The sequence below is a fragment of the Misgurnus anguillicaudatus genome, chromosome 3, assembly GCF_027580225.2.
Source record: "Misgurnus anguillicaudatus chromosome 3, ASM2758022v2, whole genome shotgun sequence".
NCBI lineage: Eukaryota > Metazoa > Chordata > Actinopteri > Cypriniformes > Cobitidae > Misgurnus > Misgurnus anguillicaudatus.
In genome coordinates, this window is record NC_073339.2 from 10,538,456 (window position 1) to 10,556,258 (window position 17,803).

At 35.9% G+C, this 17,803-nt stretch overlaps 1 protein-coding gene across 1 annotated transcript in view; it reads right to left on the reverse strand.

The window, feature by feature from the left end:
* sorcs3a (sortilin related VPS10 domain containing receptor 3a) overlaps positions 1-17,803 on the reverse strand; it is a 314,187-nt gene that overhangs the window by 12,527 nt on the left and 283,857 nt on the right. The window contains exons 19-22 of the mRNA XM_055204570.2: positions 14,883-15,069; positions 14,666-14,799; positions 14,216-14,339; positions 9,656-9,768 (exon numbers count right to left, since the gene is read on the reverse strand). Coding sequence (XP_055060545.1) covers positions 9,656-9,768; positions 14,216-14,339; positions 14,666-14,799; positions 14,883-15,069 — 558 coding nt within the window. The remainder of the gene's footprint in view (positions 1-9,655; positions 9,769-14,215; positions 14,340-14,665; positions 14,800-14,882; positions 15,070-17,803) is intronic.

Here is a 17,803-nt window from a genome sequence, read left to right on the forward strand (position 1 = left end):
TCAACATTCACCCCCTTTTGCCAGCGAATTAAGGTCCAAAAAGGCCATTAGGCGGCAAAAGAGAGATATAATGTAACAATGCTCTTAATTACACCCTACTAATAGCTTAAGAGTAATTGGTTAAATTAAACCACTGAATGTCAAAACATTCCCCTTCCCAGATAGAGGAACTGGGAAATAACATTTAAAGGCACGGAGACAACGATTCATTACAGAGGAGGACGAAGTTGCTATTAAAGAGTTGTATAGACATCTGTTGTTTTATCTATCAGCGTGGTTCATCTTGGCCCGTTTAAGTCAAACCCTGTTCAGCTGTGTCTAGTAGCGCCGGAAGAATGCAAATATGCAGTTTTTGTTGTGTATTTTGTACAGTAGGCCCGCACGCAATCATTCATATGTAAAACGCAATATGAAACACAATAAAAAAAATCAATTTTCGCCACCGTCGCAGAGACCGGGAGACACATAAATGTAAAATCGTCTGTGCGAAGGTGCTTGCACAATTTCTCGTGCAGAAAAGCCACGGATAAACAATCTATTGAGACGTTCTTACAAAGGGCCGAATTTGCACAGCGTGGGTCGGCTTTGTGCTGGAAAATTTTCCAGAGTGCACTTTGGTCATGATGAGAGTTCCTATTTAGGTAAATATGTCTGAATGTTGATGGGATAGAAAGACAGGCCCTCGGGTAACAAATAACATTTTCAACAAAGCCAATAACACAAAACGACAATGATTTTTGACACCATGGGATTAATGCAATGTGTATGTTAAAACCCGTAAAGGAGTATAGTCTGTTTTTTCGTCTACGCAAATGGCCGAATGCACAGTAATGCGAAGTTTAGTGTTTATTGAATTGACAAATGCAATGCACTGTAAAAAAAGATTTTCTGGATCATCTAAAAAAAAGTAATTTACCTGGTTGCCTTAAAAGTTTGAGGTAATTCAACTTTAAAATATTAGTTAACTCAAAAAAGTTAAAAATTGTTGTGTCAAATATTTTTAGGCAACCAGGTAATTTACTTTTTTAAGCTGCGCCAACTACTTTTTTACAGTGTGTATCTTCTGGCCTACATACTATATTCTCTTGTAGGCGCATGTGCGTCCTACGTGTACAAAGTATGCAGGGTTTAAAAGAATTAGCAGTGCGCGTACAGTACGCTCGCACTCTTTTGATGACGAAAATTGCGTCACGTGCACTGTACGAAGACCCTCGTGTACGTGTAAAAAATATATTTGTTGGATTACCTTTAAAAAGAAAGTTACCTGGTTACCTTTGAATGTTGAGGTAATTCAACTTTAAAATATTAGTTAACTCAAAAAAGTTGTGTAAAATTGTTTTTAATATTTTTAGGCAACCAGGTAATTTACTTTTTTAAGTTGCGTCAACTACTTTTTTTACAGTTTGCATCTCCTGGGCTACATACTAGATTCTCTTGTAGGCGCATACGCGACCTACGTGTACAAAGTACGCAAGGTTTTAAAAATTTAGCAGTGCGAGTACAGTACACGCGCACTCTTCCGAAAATTTCGTCATGCGCACTATACGAGGACCCTCGTGTACCTGTAAAAAATATTTGTTGGATCAACTTAAAAAAAGTAAGTTACCTGGTAGCCTTAAAATGTTGAGGTAACTCAACGTTAAAATATTAGTTAACTCAAAAAAGTTGTGTAAAATTGTTATGTCAACTAATATTTTTAGGCAACCAGGTAACTTACTTTTTTAAAGTTGTGCCAACTACTTTTGTACAGTGCGCATCTTTTGGGCTACATACTACATTCTCCTCTAAGCGCATACGCGACCTACGTGTACAAAATATGCAGGGGGTAAAAATTTTTGCAGCGCACTTACAGTACGCAGGCACTCTTCTGATTACGAAAATTGCGTCACTGGCACTGTATGAAGACCCTTGTGTACGCGTAAACAAAGATTTGTTGGATCAACTTGAAAAAGTAAGTTACCTGGTTGCCTTAAAATGTTGATGTAATTCAACTTTAAATTATTAGTTCACTCAAAAAGGTTGTGTAAAAATGGTTGTGTCAATTAATATTTTTAGGCAACCAGATAACTTACTTTTTTAAGTTAAGCCAACTATTTTTTTTACATCTCCTGGGCTACATACTACATTCTCTTGTAGGCGCATGCGCGACCTACGTGTACAAAGTATGCAGGGTTTAAGGCAATCAGGTAACTTACTTTTTAAAAAATCAGGAAAAATCCAAAGTGCTCAGAAATAGCAGAAGAAATTATTTAGAAAAAAATTTAAGCTGCAGGTTCGGTATAGGGTATAAAACTTCAAAAAAAAAGGGGGGGGGGGATCCAAGGCACTCTTCATATTTCAAAAAAGTATTATAAAAAGCCTTTACTTAAACATGGCTATATAACATTAAAAACATTAAACTGGGCAGCAACCCACATGTAGTGGCACAGATAGCCTTCTTCAGGGTATCAACGTTTTTTTTTAACGTACTTTTTAAGTTGATCCAACAAATCTTTTTTACACGTACACGAGGGGCCTCGTACAGTGCACTTGACGCAGTTTTCAGAAGAGTGCGCGCGTACTGTACACGGACTGCAAAATTTTTTAAAATGTTGAGGTAATTCAACTTAAAAATATTAGTCCACTCAAAAAATTGTGTAAAATTGTTTTGAATATTTTTAGGCAACCAGGTAACTTTTTTTAAGTTGCGCCAACAACTTTTTTTTACAGTGCTCATCTCCTGGGCTACATACCACATTTTCCTGTAGGCGCATGCACGACCTATGTGTACAGAGTACGTAGGGTTTCAAAAATTCAGCAGTACACGCGCACTCTTCTAAAGACAAAAATTGCGTTATGCGCACTGTGCAAGGACCCTTGTATATGCGTACAAATTGACCATTCTTCTGCTTAAGTTGTATAGTACTTAAAAGTAACACCTATATCTGCATCTAAACACTGTTACTGACCTTCTTTATCCTCATCTCCTCTGGCCGTTTTACGACTATTGCCCTTGTGTACCACAACACAAACCCTTCCTTCCCTCAGCCTCCTACACATTGCCTCAAATAGGCGTCTTAAATGGACCTTGACTTTGATTATTCCCCCCCCTCTCTCTCTCTTCTTCTCTTTTAATAAACTGGGCTGTTTATCACCCGCAGTATGGATAAAGTGTATCCCCTGCCTCTAGGGCACTACGAAACGCACTTTAAATGTTAGACGATAAATGAAACGGAAGAAACGAGAATGGAAAATGTGAGCCTTTTTATCACGAGGGCCCGACACTAAGCCATTAGGCTTTGAACTTGACGTTGAAACAGAGGCATAAAGTTCGAAAAGGACACTTTTACTTCTGGAGAATTCTGGGTAATCTTCTCATAGCAGGTGAGTCAGGGGATCTAAAGCCAGGAATCGAGGCCGGTGGATAATGAGTGGGAAAGAACGTGTAGAAGAGCAAGTATGGTGTGAGATTGTTAGCTGTTTTTGTGCTAAGTTTCCTATTCTGACCTTGTTCTCTGGAAGATTTTTAATGCTAAGTTTCCTATGAGGGGGCTTAGGGTCACTCAAGGTGTTCTGGGTTATTTTTGTGTGTTATAGTGTGAGTATCTGTATAGGTTTGGATATGATTGTTAGACCACATTTCCACATACAGTATATGTAATGAAATGTGTCAAATAAAACGAAAACATAGTCAAATTATGTTCTGCTTTAATCTATTCTAATGTCAAGAGGTTTTATTGAGGGGTAAGGTGTACAGTTTCTTACCTTACTTATGAGGTAAATAGCCATGTAATAAGCAGGATAATGTACAGGCAGTCGGTTGTAATCACGAAATAAGCCCTTCAGTGTTCTGATCGCATTGTTGATGCTTATTTCTGTGATAAAAACCGGTTGCCTATACATTTTCCCTTATTTATCCCATTTCACGATCAGACTGCACAATATTTTGTCTGTTGCAATGTTCATTCTTGTTGTGTCAAAGACAAGAAACGGCAGACTACACATTGTTCCCCAACCATTGCATGCTATCTTCAATGATGTGTGTGATGTCCAGAGGTGTAAAGTACTCGAGTAAATGTACTTTGTTACTGTACTTAAGTATTTTTTGGGCTACTTTGTACTTGTACTGAGTATCAAAAATATAGGCTACTTTTACTCTCTACTCAATTACATTTTTGATTGGGTATTTGTACTCTTTACTCCACTACATTTGAAATGACACTTAACGTTACTCGCTACATTGTTTATTCGTCAAATAAAAACGAGACGAAAGTGTCAGAGGGTGATGATGGATAGAATCTGTGGTCGCGAGGTTACACGCACACACAGAACTGAGGGACTTCATTTGGCGCTGCGCAGAGCAAACGTATGAAATCAAAGTACTGCGAGAGCGAATTAAATGCATATGGAGAAGTCTGGTCTCGCGGTACTTTGATGTCAAACGCTGAATGGCTAGCGTTGAGCCACCGTAGCGGGACATCTGCGTGCTGTGTATGTCATAAACTGTAGAGAAAAGATCGCGTCTGGTCTGAGAGAAGAGATAAAGAGCAAACATATGGATGCATATCACATTTGCTTCTGTCAAGGGACCCTTTGTTAAACATGTGATGCTACAATCAAAACAAAAGTGATGCGCGATTGCAGGAGGGTCATCCCGCAACTCAAAGGCAAGCACAAATGTTTATATACTCTGACGCTACTGTATCAGCTAACCTGAGCTGGTTACATAACTTGATATAACTTACTATATAAGCCAAAATATACCAGCGAGGTCCTGTACTGATTGCCCGAGTAACTTAAGTACATTATAAGATTGATAATAAGTGTACAATTTCACTGTCCTCACATTTAATCAAGTATGCTGTAATGTATTTACTGTAAAGAGGGATGCATGACGGAAGAAATGTAGTGCACTTAATGTGAGATAGTGGTGTTACGGTACTACATGTGTTTACAATTAATCTTTCAAATGAACAACTTCACGTTTTTAATATGCATTATCATATTTCTGTTAGTGTAATTTTAGTTTACAGGAATTTTTTAAATATTAAAATTATATCTTTTTTAGGATAGGCCTATATAAGAATATTTGGTAATGTTAACAAGATTTTAATAAAGTATTAGTAATTGTTGAAATTAACATTAACAAAGATGAATAAATGCTGTATAAGTGCAGTTCATTATTAGTTCATGATGAGTAATGTAGCTAACTAATGTTAACTAATGAACTTTATTGTAAAGTGTTACCATATATTTATATCACAAAGTTAGGTTATATATTTTTCAGCATGGCACATTCAAGTACACAATGACACTAGACTAAAATTAAATGGGTTTAAATTAAATTGAATGTAGATTTCTAGACTAAAATCTCATGGCATTTAGTTGAATAAAATTAGACTAAAACTAAATCAATTCAGATGACAAAAATATGACTAAAACTTAATTCAATTTTTGTCAAAAGACTATGACTATGTTTATTCTGTGTTTGTTCTGCCAGGTCAAAATTTTGAGGAGTTTGATTTCTTTTCTATATTAGGAAATAAAACCTCATAAATAAACTTTCTTAGTTTTTACTGCCCAGATCTACAATGTCTCTTTGTGTTGAGGACTAGTGCATCTTTGAGCCAACATTCAGTACGAGTAAAAATACTAGAGTACTTTTAAATTGGGTTACTATAATACTTATACTCAAGTCGTATTTAAATTGGTAACATGTAACTTTTAGTGGAGTAATTTTTACAGTAAGGAATTTGTACTTTTACTCAAGTATGGCTTTCAGCTACTCTTTACACCTCTGGTGATGTCATTGAAAAGGTGGTACTAGCGACTGATGTCTGGAAATAAGAGCGTAAATGTGACCCTGGACCCAGGGCCGCATTAAGAGCTCACTGGGCCCCGGGGCTATGAATTACTGCAGCCCCCCCCCCCCCCCCAACACCACTTTAGGTCACCAACTACAGAGAGAACACATTTTTCTAAAACACTGCTGAAGTTGTTTTACATAAATATAATCTAGAATAATTCAGAATAACAGTTGCACGAAAAAAGCTGTTAGATTAACACTAACCTGTAAACATGACTTGCTAATAGCGAATATAGGGGTGGGCAATGAGCTAAATGTTTTATCATTATACGAGTCATTTTATCTAACAATAATGATATACTTCACAGTCAAGTTATATTACTTTTAATAAGAATTTTATCATATGGAAATTTAATGCCACTAACATTTCAGAATTCTTTTGACCAATTTCCATATCACAAAAAAATATTAGTCACTTAAGAAAAGAATCTCAAGCTTACTGATGACAAGAGTTACAATTAATAACAATAGAACAAAGGCACATAAGAAATCGACCTACTTGAAAAACTTAAAGCACTGAATAATATTATATTGTGTAAAGTAATCAAATATACAGTACCTATCTTTTACTATAAATTCAACATTCATTCTTATTTATTTTACAAAAGTGATTCAGTCAATGGCAGTAAATTACTTTATTTCTGATGTTTGATTTATTTATTTATTTATATTTATTTAATGTTTATTTGACAGGGACAAATGGATAAAACATTGCTTTATAAAAAATACAAAGTAGATTCCATGCAGACAGGTTTATAGCCAAGACTAATTTGCAACCCCTGTCCCTGGTTAGGCTTGTAAGGTTAAAACAGAGATTACAGAGTATTGAAGCACAAATTTATAGCTATTAAAATATATACAATAAATACATCAAATAAGATGTGGGCTTAAATAGATGTAGTAGTCACTATAACACAGAATCTAAACAAATGTATACATTAAGTTGTAGCCTGTATAATCAGCGTTCACAAAGTTGTTTCAGTTTTAGCCATTGCTTTGAATGTGTATTAAAAACCTTGAGTCCTTTCAGTGTTTTAATTTCTGATGGTAAAGCATTCCACCATTTTATGCCATTTTAAAGTGATGTCTGACCAAATGTTGTTCTACGTTTTGCGACTATACAGCCTATACAGTGCGGCGCTTGCTAAGCAACCACCGAGTAAGCTGTCTTGTCAATCAAATATTGACGCGTGAGCGCTCTTTTACTGTTAACTGTCATATTAGCAGAAACTTTAAAAATAGGACGCTTGCTCTGACCTTGTTTGAGGGTGAGAGGTGCACAAAGACGCAGGAGAAAGTGAGCGAGTGGAGTCCGGTTCTTCAAAGCCCTTGTAAACTTCCCTTACCACAACGTAAGGCCCGCCTCTCCCCTCATTCGATTGGACAATGCGCCCGACTTCTTCAAAAGCGCGTGCTGCGGCTGGCGGCAAAAACCTAATTTGTAGGGGGCGTGGTAAGGCTTTGGCAATCAGATGTCTAGTAGCAGTCAATCTGCTTCACAGCCAATCACGGGCCCCCTACTTGTTCGGGCCCCGGGGCTTTAGCCCCGCCTAGCCCTATGGTTAATGCGGCCCTGCCTGGACCACAAAACCAGTCATAAGTAGCATGGGTATAGTGTTGGCTATTGCTACAAATACATTGTATGGGTCAGAATTATATTTAGGTCAATGACGTGATGTTAATTATTTTGTGTCCGTATGGTTTAATTAAATGTAAAAGGGTTAAAATTTCAAAATAAATTTGCAGATTACTTGCATACATTCTCTTTTTTGAGGACCAAGTCTAAATTTTCTGGTTTTATTTTATTTTGAAAGAATATTTGGGGGATAATTGTAAAAAATGTCAATGTGGTGTAACCGGCCTGTGTCAATTGGTGTAACTAGTATTTTTTTCAAATGAAAATATAAATATATATAATAAAAAATGTGGAATAAAATATAATCATCTAGTTTACTGTAATATGATTTTTTTACATACATTTTTACATCATTTGTCAAAGATTATTAAGAACAAATAGTTGTTTTCAGCATATATCGGGACAAATATTACAAAAACATGTTAAAATTTTCATTTAGAAATATTTAAAATTTTTAATATCAATGTGGATATTATGTTTAATATTTATCATTCTTTGGCGCAATTGCCGGTTACACCATTTGACATTTTTAGGTCCATTCAGTCTTAACTTTCATAAAAATGGTGCAAATGTAAATTTTTATTGTATAAAATTAACATAAATACACTATGTGCACTGAAATAACCTGATGCGTGCTTTTAAAATAAGTTTTTTAAAAGATTTTTGAATTTCTCATCTTGCCAAACCATTTTTGTCACTGACCCATTTACAGTCTATGCTGTAGCATGGGTATAGTGTTGGCTATTGCTACAAATACATTGTATGGGTCAGAATTATATTTAGGTCAATGACGTGACGTTAATTATTTTGTGTCGGTATGGTTCAATTAAATCTAAAAGGGTTAAATTTCAAAATAAATTTGCAGATTACTTGCATACATTCTCTTTTTTGAGGACCAAGTCTAAAATTTCTGGTTTTATTTCATTTTGAAAGAATATTTAGGGGATAATTGCAAAAATGTCAATGTGGTGTAACCGTGTCAATTGGTGTAACTAGTATTTTTTTAAATGAAAATATAAATATATTTATAAAAAAATGTGGAATAAAATATAATCATGTAATTTAGTGTAATATGCTTTTTTACATAAATTTTTACATAATTTGTCAAAGATTATTAAGAAAAAATAGCTGTTTTCAGCATATGTCAGGACAAATATTACAAAAACACATTAAAATTTACATTTAAAAATTACTAATAAAATGAGATAATTTTTTTTTTTTTTTGATGATTATGCCATCAAGGTGGATACAATAATTAATACTTTAATACATTCTTTGGCATAATTGGCGGTCACACCATTTTACATTTTCATGTTCATTCAGTCTTAACTTTCATAAAAATGGTGCAAATTTTTTATTGCATAAAATAAATATTAATACACTGTGCATTGAAATAAACCTGATGCATGCTTTTAAAACCAGTTTTTTTTAATTTCTCATCTTACTACTTGAAATTAAAAATTTCACCGAGCTATATAGCAAAGCTTTAACAAAACAGCTGAGATTTAAAGGCGGAGTCCATGATGTTTGAAAGCCAATGTTGATATTTGAAATCACCTAAACAAACACGCCCCTACCCCAATAGAATCTGGACCTTCTGTTGATAGACGCGCCCCACACATACGCAACCCGGCATTTGATTTGATTTGATTGGCTATAAGTGTGTTTTGGTAGTCAGCCCGTCTCCTTTTCCAAAGCGTTTTTCAAACATCGTGGACTCCGCCTTTAAAGCTACTTCTGTTTCAAGGACACAGATATTGAGCTCCAATGACTGTGAGTGTCAGACTGGCAGCTGTAGTACAAGTGTACAGTATGTGCACTCGAGAGAATGGGTCTATCGACCAGCAGCGCTCAACCTCTCACTGTCGGGATCTGAGCGGAAATGAGACGCAAAGCTGTCCGGACGAGTCCCGCGGCCCCCTGACATTTAAATAAACTACATGCACACCGCAGAGGCCTTGAGCCGCAGGTCATTGCATCACCTCCTGAACACACCGCATTCATCGATCTCTATATCTAATAATGAAGAACTCTGTCCCCGCAGAGACAGAGAATCAACACAGAAACCAGAAGAAATGAAGACAAAGCGTAAGATGAAGAGATGAGGAGTGATTTAAACAGGATTTCGGGGAGATGCGAAGATGAGCCGGATGGAATAGGATTCTCGTACTCACTTGGAGAACGGCCTTCTTAATTACCCGACCTACGTCCTGTCTCCATTCAGGGACGTCGGGGTTGGCCTCGTCCAGATTGGGAGAGAAAGACAAAAGAAGCGATTTGAAGAATTCTGTCACAGAGAGAGAGAGAGAGAGAGAGAGAGAGAGAGAGAGACCCTTAATTTCTTCTCTCATAAGATGGCCAACAACACCTTCTATCTGCCATGATTTGTTCCAGGTGATTTAGTTGAGCTGTAGCAGAGTTATCATTACTGACAGGTATGGAAAGGTTAGCGCTGATCACAGATATGATTACAGTCTATTTGGCAGTTGCCAGAAGGGAGTTTTTATGACTAGCTGACAGAGTCAAGACACAATTTCCTGTAATTCCGTATGCTCGGAAAGGCGTGATAATACAAGAGTTATTTATATTTTATATATTCATTAGATGATTGTTACCTTCAAGGAGAAAATATAAAACGGATTACGTACAGTATCATACTACTTCAATTAGCCAATGCAAACACAATGCTAATTCAAAACAAACTAATTAGCGTGTTAGTTTTAAGCTTCATTTGTGCCATAACTCAGAAATGTTTACCAAAGTTCCCACTTACAATCTTTAATATATGATTAAAGGGGACATATTATGAAAATCTGACTTTTTTCCATGTTTAAGTGCTATGATTGGGTCCCCAGTGCTTCTATCCACCTAGAAAATATGAAAAAGATCAACCCAGTAACTTAGTTTTGGTAAACCATTTTCTGCAAGTATGTGAAAAAATAGGTAATTGAAATTTGGCTCCCCCTGTGATGTCAGAAGGGGATAATACTGCCCCTTAATCTGCACTTTCCAACCACAACACTTCCATTTAGTGCAGAGATAAACTCATTTGCATTTTAAAGGACACACCCAAAAACGGCACATTTTTGCTCACACCTACAAAGTGACAATTTTAACACACTATAATAAATTATCTATATGGTATTTTGAGCTAAAACTTTACATGCGTACTCTGGAGACACCAAAGATTTAGTTGACACCTTAAAAGTCTTGTGAAATATCCCCTTTAATTTATTTCATTAAAAAATATATCAGCAATGATTGTTGTTTATTAGTTTGTGTGCAGGGGCTTTTATTTATATATTAAAGGTGCGTAACTTTTTGAAGGATCTCTTGACAGAAATGCAATATAATATTATCAGTGGTGTATAAAGACCTTACATAATGAACTGTATTGTTTTTATTACTTTAGAATGAGACGTTTTTATCTACATACAATGCGGGTCTCCTTAAATGGAAGTTGGCGTCATGTTTCTACAGTAGCCCTAAATGGACAAACTGCTTTATAGAGCAGTCTAGTTTGTCTCACTACTAGATGCCACTAAAAATCTACACCGTGGACCTTTAAGTGCACCATCATTACAATAACACAAAGTAATAGCACAATAATAGAGAATAATCATAAATAATAAAAAAATCATTTTGTGAAAAACAATGCAGAACAGTCCCTCCAGAAAAACGCGATTGGGCGATCGCGCGATATATTGCATAATCAGCCAAAGTCCGCATATTTATGCGGGGCTGCATTTTTTCCAAATACGACGCACTTTCGCCGCATTAATTACATATTTCCGCACACAAAATATAAGGGGGTTGCATGATTTCATAATCTCCGCATTTTCGTAGCAAAAAGTCACATATATATTAGCAGAAAGTTGAAAAATGTTGCATTTACTTCCCAAAAGCGCAGCCGTGTCCTCTATTGCCATGGGAACGTTATGAAGTGACGTGATTATGTGACGTGAACATCATTGCAGCTTTTGCAAGTTTCCGCAGTTTTTGCAAGTTCCGCAATTTTCGCGAATTCCCGCAATTCCATCGCATAAATTGCATAAATATTCCATCGCATTTTTTAAGAAAACATGCCACAAAATCGAGGAGTTTTGCCCGCAACAATCACAAAAAAACTCTGTGTTTTTCTGGAGGGACTGGCAGAAAACTCAATTCAGATGTTATTGGCATCATTCAATCAGATTGCGCGTACTGTGAGAGTACGTATAGATCAATCAAATGAAGTACTGGCCCTACTGATTGACCATTAAAATGTGGATATAGTACAAGTACATTCTGGACATCCGCTATGTTTTCATTGTCATGTGACCCAAGTGAATAATAAAAACTGATAATTTAGATACAAATAGACCTAAGTAATGTCTGGGGCCGAAATTTTTTAAAATTTTTTGCTTTTAAATATCCCCTCAGACTAGATTTAAATATTAAAATAATGAGGTGTATGGTACAAAATGACTTTTAACTCTTTCCCCACCATTGACGAGTTAACTCGTCAATTAAGAGAAAACACTTGCCTGACAATTACAAGTTTTTCCGGCAATCTGTAATTTCGCTAATATCCACCAGGTGGAGTACCCAACTTATAAAACCCAGAAGTATAAACTTATACTTCAAAGTCTGTGTATGTTTTGATTATGGTGCTGAATCTGATCATTATCAAAAGTCCTTCACAATAGCGCAAGTATCTCAGCTTTTTGCTCAAAATTTGGTATTTTTAAAGAAACCTACCCATATTTGAGAGGTGATAAAAAGAGAACAAATAAAGGTAGGATACAATTTTTTTGTCTGAAATCAGAGGGTCTGTTATTTCATTTAATATATTGTATGTTTATATATTTAAAGTAGACATTAAACTTTTGTGAAAATCATAAAAAAATGCTGGCACTGGCTGCCAACTTAAAAAAAAGCTGGCAGGGAAAGAGTTAAGGTATTTATATGACAAAATAATTATATTTAATTATTGTATATTATTCAAATATACAAAAAAAATGCACAGAAAGAAAGCTCACAAGATCTGACTAGCCTACAATTTTATCTGTTATTATTTTTGTTATTATTTTTGTTACCATCCTCTTTTGTGGTAATATTTTGTAGTCATGGTGCTGGGCTCCATGTCTTTAAAAACTTTGCACATGTGTTGTGTTAATTTTTTTGCCAAGACTCCTTAAATTGATCTCAATACTGAGCTTCAAACACACCAATGCAAAAATGTTATGCATCTTTAATAAAATATTTGAATACAATACAAAGAGTTAGTTGTTCAAAGCTGGACATCCCTCTTTGTCACTACTGTATAGTAGGGGTGTAACGGTACTAAAAAGTTGCGGGGGAATGCATAACACAAAATTACTTATTATTTTAATCTAAAAATATTGTTATTATTATTATAATTTATTAATAACATTTGAAAATCTCAACATTTGTAAACATAAACAGTTTACATATAGTACACATAGTGCACTGAACTGGAAGTCATGTATGGAGGACCACAAGAGTCATGCAAAATGTAACAAAGAACTTCAATATTTAATAACTACTTGGACAATAAAAATAGCAATTAATAGATTTGTTTAAAAATGCATTAACTCATTCACCGCCATTGACGAGTTATCTCGTCATTTATGAGTTCATATTTAACTAATAAATCTGCCTTTTTGGACGAATTTCAAAGTGAAAGTGTAATACCGCTTTTATCCACCAAATCGAATTTATCAAAAACGGAAGTTAAAAAGAGTTAATGATTTTTTTTAACTGCCTTTATGTTTGATAGTCATTCTGAGTCTGATCTCTAACATAAATTCCTTTACAAAAACGCAATTTTTTAAGCTTTTTGCTCAAAATGTTGTATTTTTGAAGAGAAATATCCATATTTCAGTGGTTAAATTAAGTAGAAAAAGTAAATATATAATGAAACGTTTTTTCCCCATTTTGTTTGTTTGTTTATTTGTTTATTGTTTGTTTGAAAGCAGAGGGTGTGTTCTTTAATTTGATATAATTTGTATGTTTATATATTTATAGAAAATGATTTTTCCTGCAAGGAATTTTGTGAAAATTTTGTTAAAATCACAAAAATGCAGGTGGGCAACTTTTCTCAAAAAGGCTGGCGGTGAATGAGTTAATTAATCTATAAATAAATAGACAAAGTTACAAAAAGAAAATCATTATGTAACATTTTATTAGACAATAAAAAGTGAGATTATAAAAATAATGTAGAAATGAAATATTAATCTATTAATAAATAGTTCAAAGTAATATAACAATTTACAAAAACAACATAAAACACTCAATAAGTTTATCGTTTTAAATTGCATTTATAAATTCTTAATTAAATAATGGAATTTTTAAAATGTATTTCAAAAAGGGATTTAAAAAGAGAAATAAATAACTGGATTAATAAATTGAACTACAAATACAGGTTTAAATAAGGCATTTATTATTGCCTAATAAAATTTTACACAATGATTTTTTGTAACTTTTTCTATTTATTTATTATTTTAAAATAAATCTATTAATTGCTATTTTATTGTCCAGGTAGTTATTAAATATTGAAGTTCTTTATTACATTTTGCATGACTCTTGTGGTCCTCCATAGTCATTTACCGAAACGATTTGGTCCGAATATATGTACCGTTAAACCCCTAATATATCTGCTGTGTATCAGTATATAGAAAAGTTTTTTCCAATGCATACTGTAAAATCTTGGTTGGATTGTCTTGACTCACCTTGCACTGCGATGTTTCTGCTGTCTTGTAATATCGAATCTGCCGAAGACACCTGCACAGTCACTGTGGTCATACCCTCAGTGTTGAACGTGTAGGAAATACTGCTCTCCAATGTGATGATCGGCTAGTGCCAAAAACCCACACACAAACAGTTAATACGAAACCAAAAAAGCCAAATTATCGACACATAAGGAGCACTTTTTGTGTGAAGTTGCTAAATATTTCTAAAGAGAAATGCACAGTGACAGTTTAATTGAGGTTTCAATGTGAACATGGTGTGAACACACACCATGAATAGATCCGCATCTAAACACCATACGAACGACAAGTACTAAATTATAAATGCTTCATTGCTCCGGTTATGTTTATCTTCCACCGTAAAAAAATGTCTCAGAGGCCTCAGCCTGAACAAAGCGAGGCTGAAAATCTGTAATTAGGAGCTGCTTGTACCTCCGTGTTGTTCCCCAGCCACCAAAAATAGGTGAGCGTTCTGAAATGAGAAGGCCAGACCACTGCTGTCAGGTTCACCTCCTTGTTCTTAATGACCACATACGGAGCCAACAGCTGTATGTGCTCCACTGGGCCTGTAACACAACCACACACACACAGTTCATGTGTATCCAACATGATTTATCAATCTAGAAGCGAGCTCTTGCGAGTAACCCACATGTCACGTGGAGGTAAAGCGACGACGCGTCGAACCCGAGGCTGTTCTCCGCCAGCGCCGTTACCCTGAAGATCCCGGCACTGCGGTACACGTGTCTGATCCCCTCCTGCGTCCAGCTCAGGTTCGAGTACGACACCGCCGTCCCGTCTCCGAAGTCCAGCTGAATGTTGGTCCTCATGGAGTCCCCCTAAAACAGCACACAAAGTAAATCACAGCAGCATCCTTAATTACTGTCTGTCTGGCAAGCGCCACATAAAACAGCTGCAGCTTCACCATTCTGCTTACACAGACTTTGTCCCATCTGCTTTTAAACACAAAACACTGTTGAGTTGAATCCTGCAGGATGAAGAGATGAGGGATTTTGTGTTTGTGTATCTTCAGTCAACAGGAAAATCTCTTTTACAGAGAGAATGCCATATTTACATAGCATAAATATTTCACGCTCAGTATTGCATTGATTTAGTTTATAGTGAAGGTCAATTGTTTTGCATGTCAATCTGCTTTTCCACTTTTTACCATCTACAGTATGTTAACTATTCACAAAGTTTGGCTATGAGTAACCCATATTTAGCCAAAATACACTTGACTTTGGTTAAATTTGGCAACTTGTGAGATGTATGATATAAAGTGAGGCTATTAGACCTCTTTTTAACGCAAAATTGCTTGCTGGGTAGAAACATTCATCTACCTGCATGTCTGATACTGTAAAAATCAATGTAAAAATGTACCTATTTTAAGTCGGGTAAATAAGTTCTTATTATATTCGTACACTTTTAAGTACAGTAGTGTTCGATATTAGCTATCATATGTACACTATAAATACCTGTCATTTACCCTAACTTGCCTGTAAATACTAAATACTACTATTTTACATTCATTTAATGTTTCTCGTTAGTTACAGTATACCTACACTATAAGTATGTATATGTTATTACCCAGTACTTATCTAGAGTTACATAATAACTACCAAGTATGTACCACTGGTAAGTACAGTAATGATAGCAATTAATTACCATGTAGATACCTAAAAGTAAGTACCACACATTTGTTGGTAAGTACAACTTATTTACCATATATGTACAAGGTAAGTACACGTACTGTAAAATAAAGTGCTACCCTGATTTTATATGAGTTTAAATACAAAAAGAGCTTAGAAATAGAGAAAAAAGACGATAAAAGAGATGGAGCACTACAGTATATGTCTTGAACCCATAGTCCTTTAGACTCTAGCATCTGGGCAACTCGTGGCACAAGAGACAGCCCGCATGCATGTGTGCGATATTCCTAAATCTGTGCTTAGGCTTTTTCAAATCCCTCTTCATCCTTTAGCACATTGTAGCTTAATGCTATTGGGATATTAATTTGTAACACTGCATTAGCAGCATATGAGGAGGGGTGGGGTGTTTATACGCCGGATAATGACAAATCCAAAGGCGCCTGGTTTATTCCTGTCTGTTTGCTTTTAAGCGCTGCTGACTGTGAAAGCGGCCCGCCTCTGCTCGCTTTCGTACTAGCATGTGCGCCGGGTGGCTTTCAAGATATTTCACGCCTCTTTGTGCAGAAAATCGTAACTACACCGTGGGAGGAGGAAAGCAGAGATGAATGACAGAGGAAGCAGCTTGCATTGTGACACGAGGTTAAGGACACAGCGTGAGCTGAGCTCGTGAAGTTCACACAAAGTCCTTTTCGAGGCGTTTGGCGGCCATTTTGTAAACGCCCCGGGCAACTGTTTTTCAGTCATGCAAGTACACTTGAATGGCACCAAAATCTTGGTTTTGCTTGCCAAGGTTACTTGGATGAAACTACCTGTAGGATAAATTGTCCTTTCTGTGGCAAATCAGGCTAAATAAGATATGAAATAATAAAAAAGATGAGAAATATGTAGCCAATTAGCAGTAAGGGGCGTGTCTACTAACCATCATCATTGCCTGGGTTGGGTATGTGTGGGGCGGGTCTATCAAATGAAGGTTCAGATTCTATTGGGGTAGGGGCCCGTTTGTTTAGGGGATTTCAAATGTCAACATTGGCTTTCAGAGATCATGCACCCCGCCTTTAATTCGCAAAAACGTTTTTATGCTCTCTTGAGGTGCTTTTTGATTTATGCGAAAAAGAGTAAATGCAAATAATGGGAGATGGAAATGTATTTGCTGAATAAATTCTGATGTAGAAAACATTCAACCCATGTGACTGACCATCTAGCTGTTTTTTTCCGGTGTCGTTGTCTTTACCATATATGGGCACGACATCGTCGTAATGGCCTTCCTGCTAGTGCCTGCATCAAAAATGCTGCATTTATTTCTCTTTGCACAGCATTCGGTTTGGCAATTACAAGCTGCACTGCTTCTCAATATATAAATTGCCCAATCGTAACTAAATGCAGTAATGTCTCCATTTTCTAATCGTGCCTTGTTTTATTTTCTGTTGGGTTACTAGGTTACCCATACCACTGTCATTCGCTCGAACAACTTGATGAAAACGCACTTTTTGCATTTGTTTGTTTTTCTTTATTTGTGAATTTTAAAAAGATTCGCTTCACGTTTAAAACCCCACTTCTTAGTACTTTTCCCTCATCTCATCATACTGCAATATGACAACTCCACCGTGGCGATGTGTCTTGGGAGAAACACTTCACCCAATGAGTGTGGGTATAAAACGAATCCAAAGATAGAGAGTAAAAAACAACAAACCAAAAAAGTGTGGTCGTGTGTGCATTGCACCTCAACTCATAGCTATTCCCCTATAGACTTGTAATGTGTATCCGTCTGGCACCACACCATCTGTAGATAGTGAAGCCTTCTCATCTGCCACAGAGATCCGGCACAGCTCAGTGCAGAGGGCGAACAGATACAGAATTATGAGAGGATACGAAAATGTTCCCCTATGGAAAAATGACCTATGCCATATGAGTGAAGGTGGGAAGT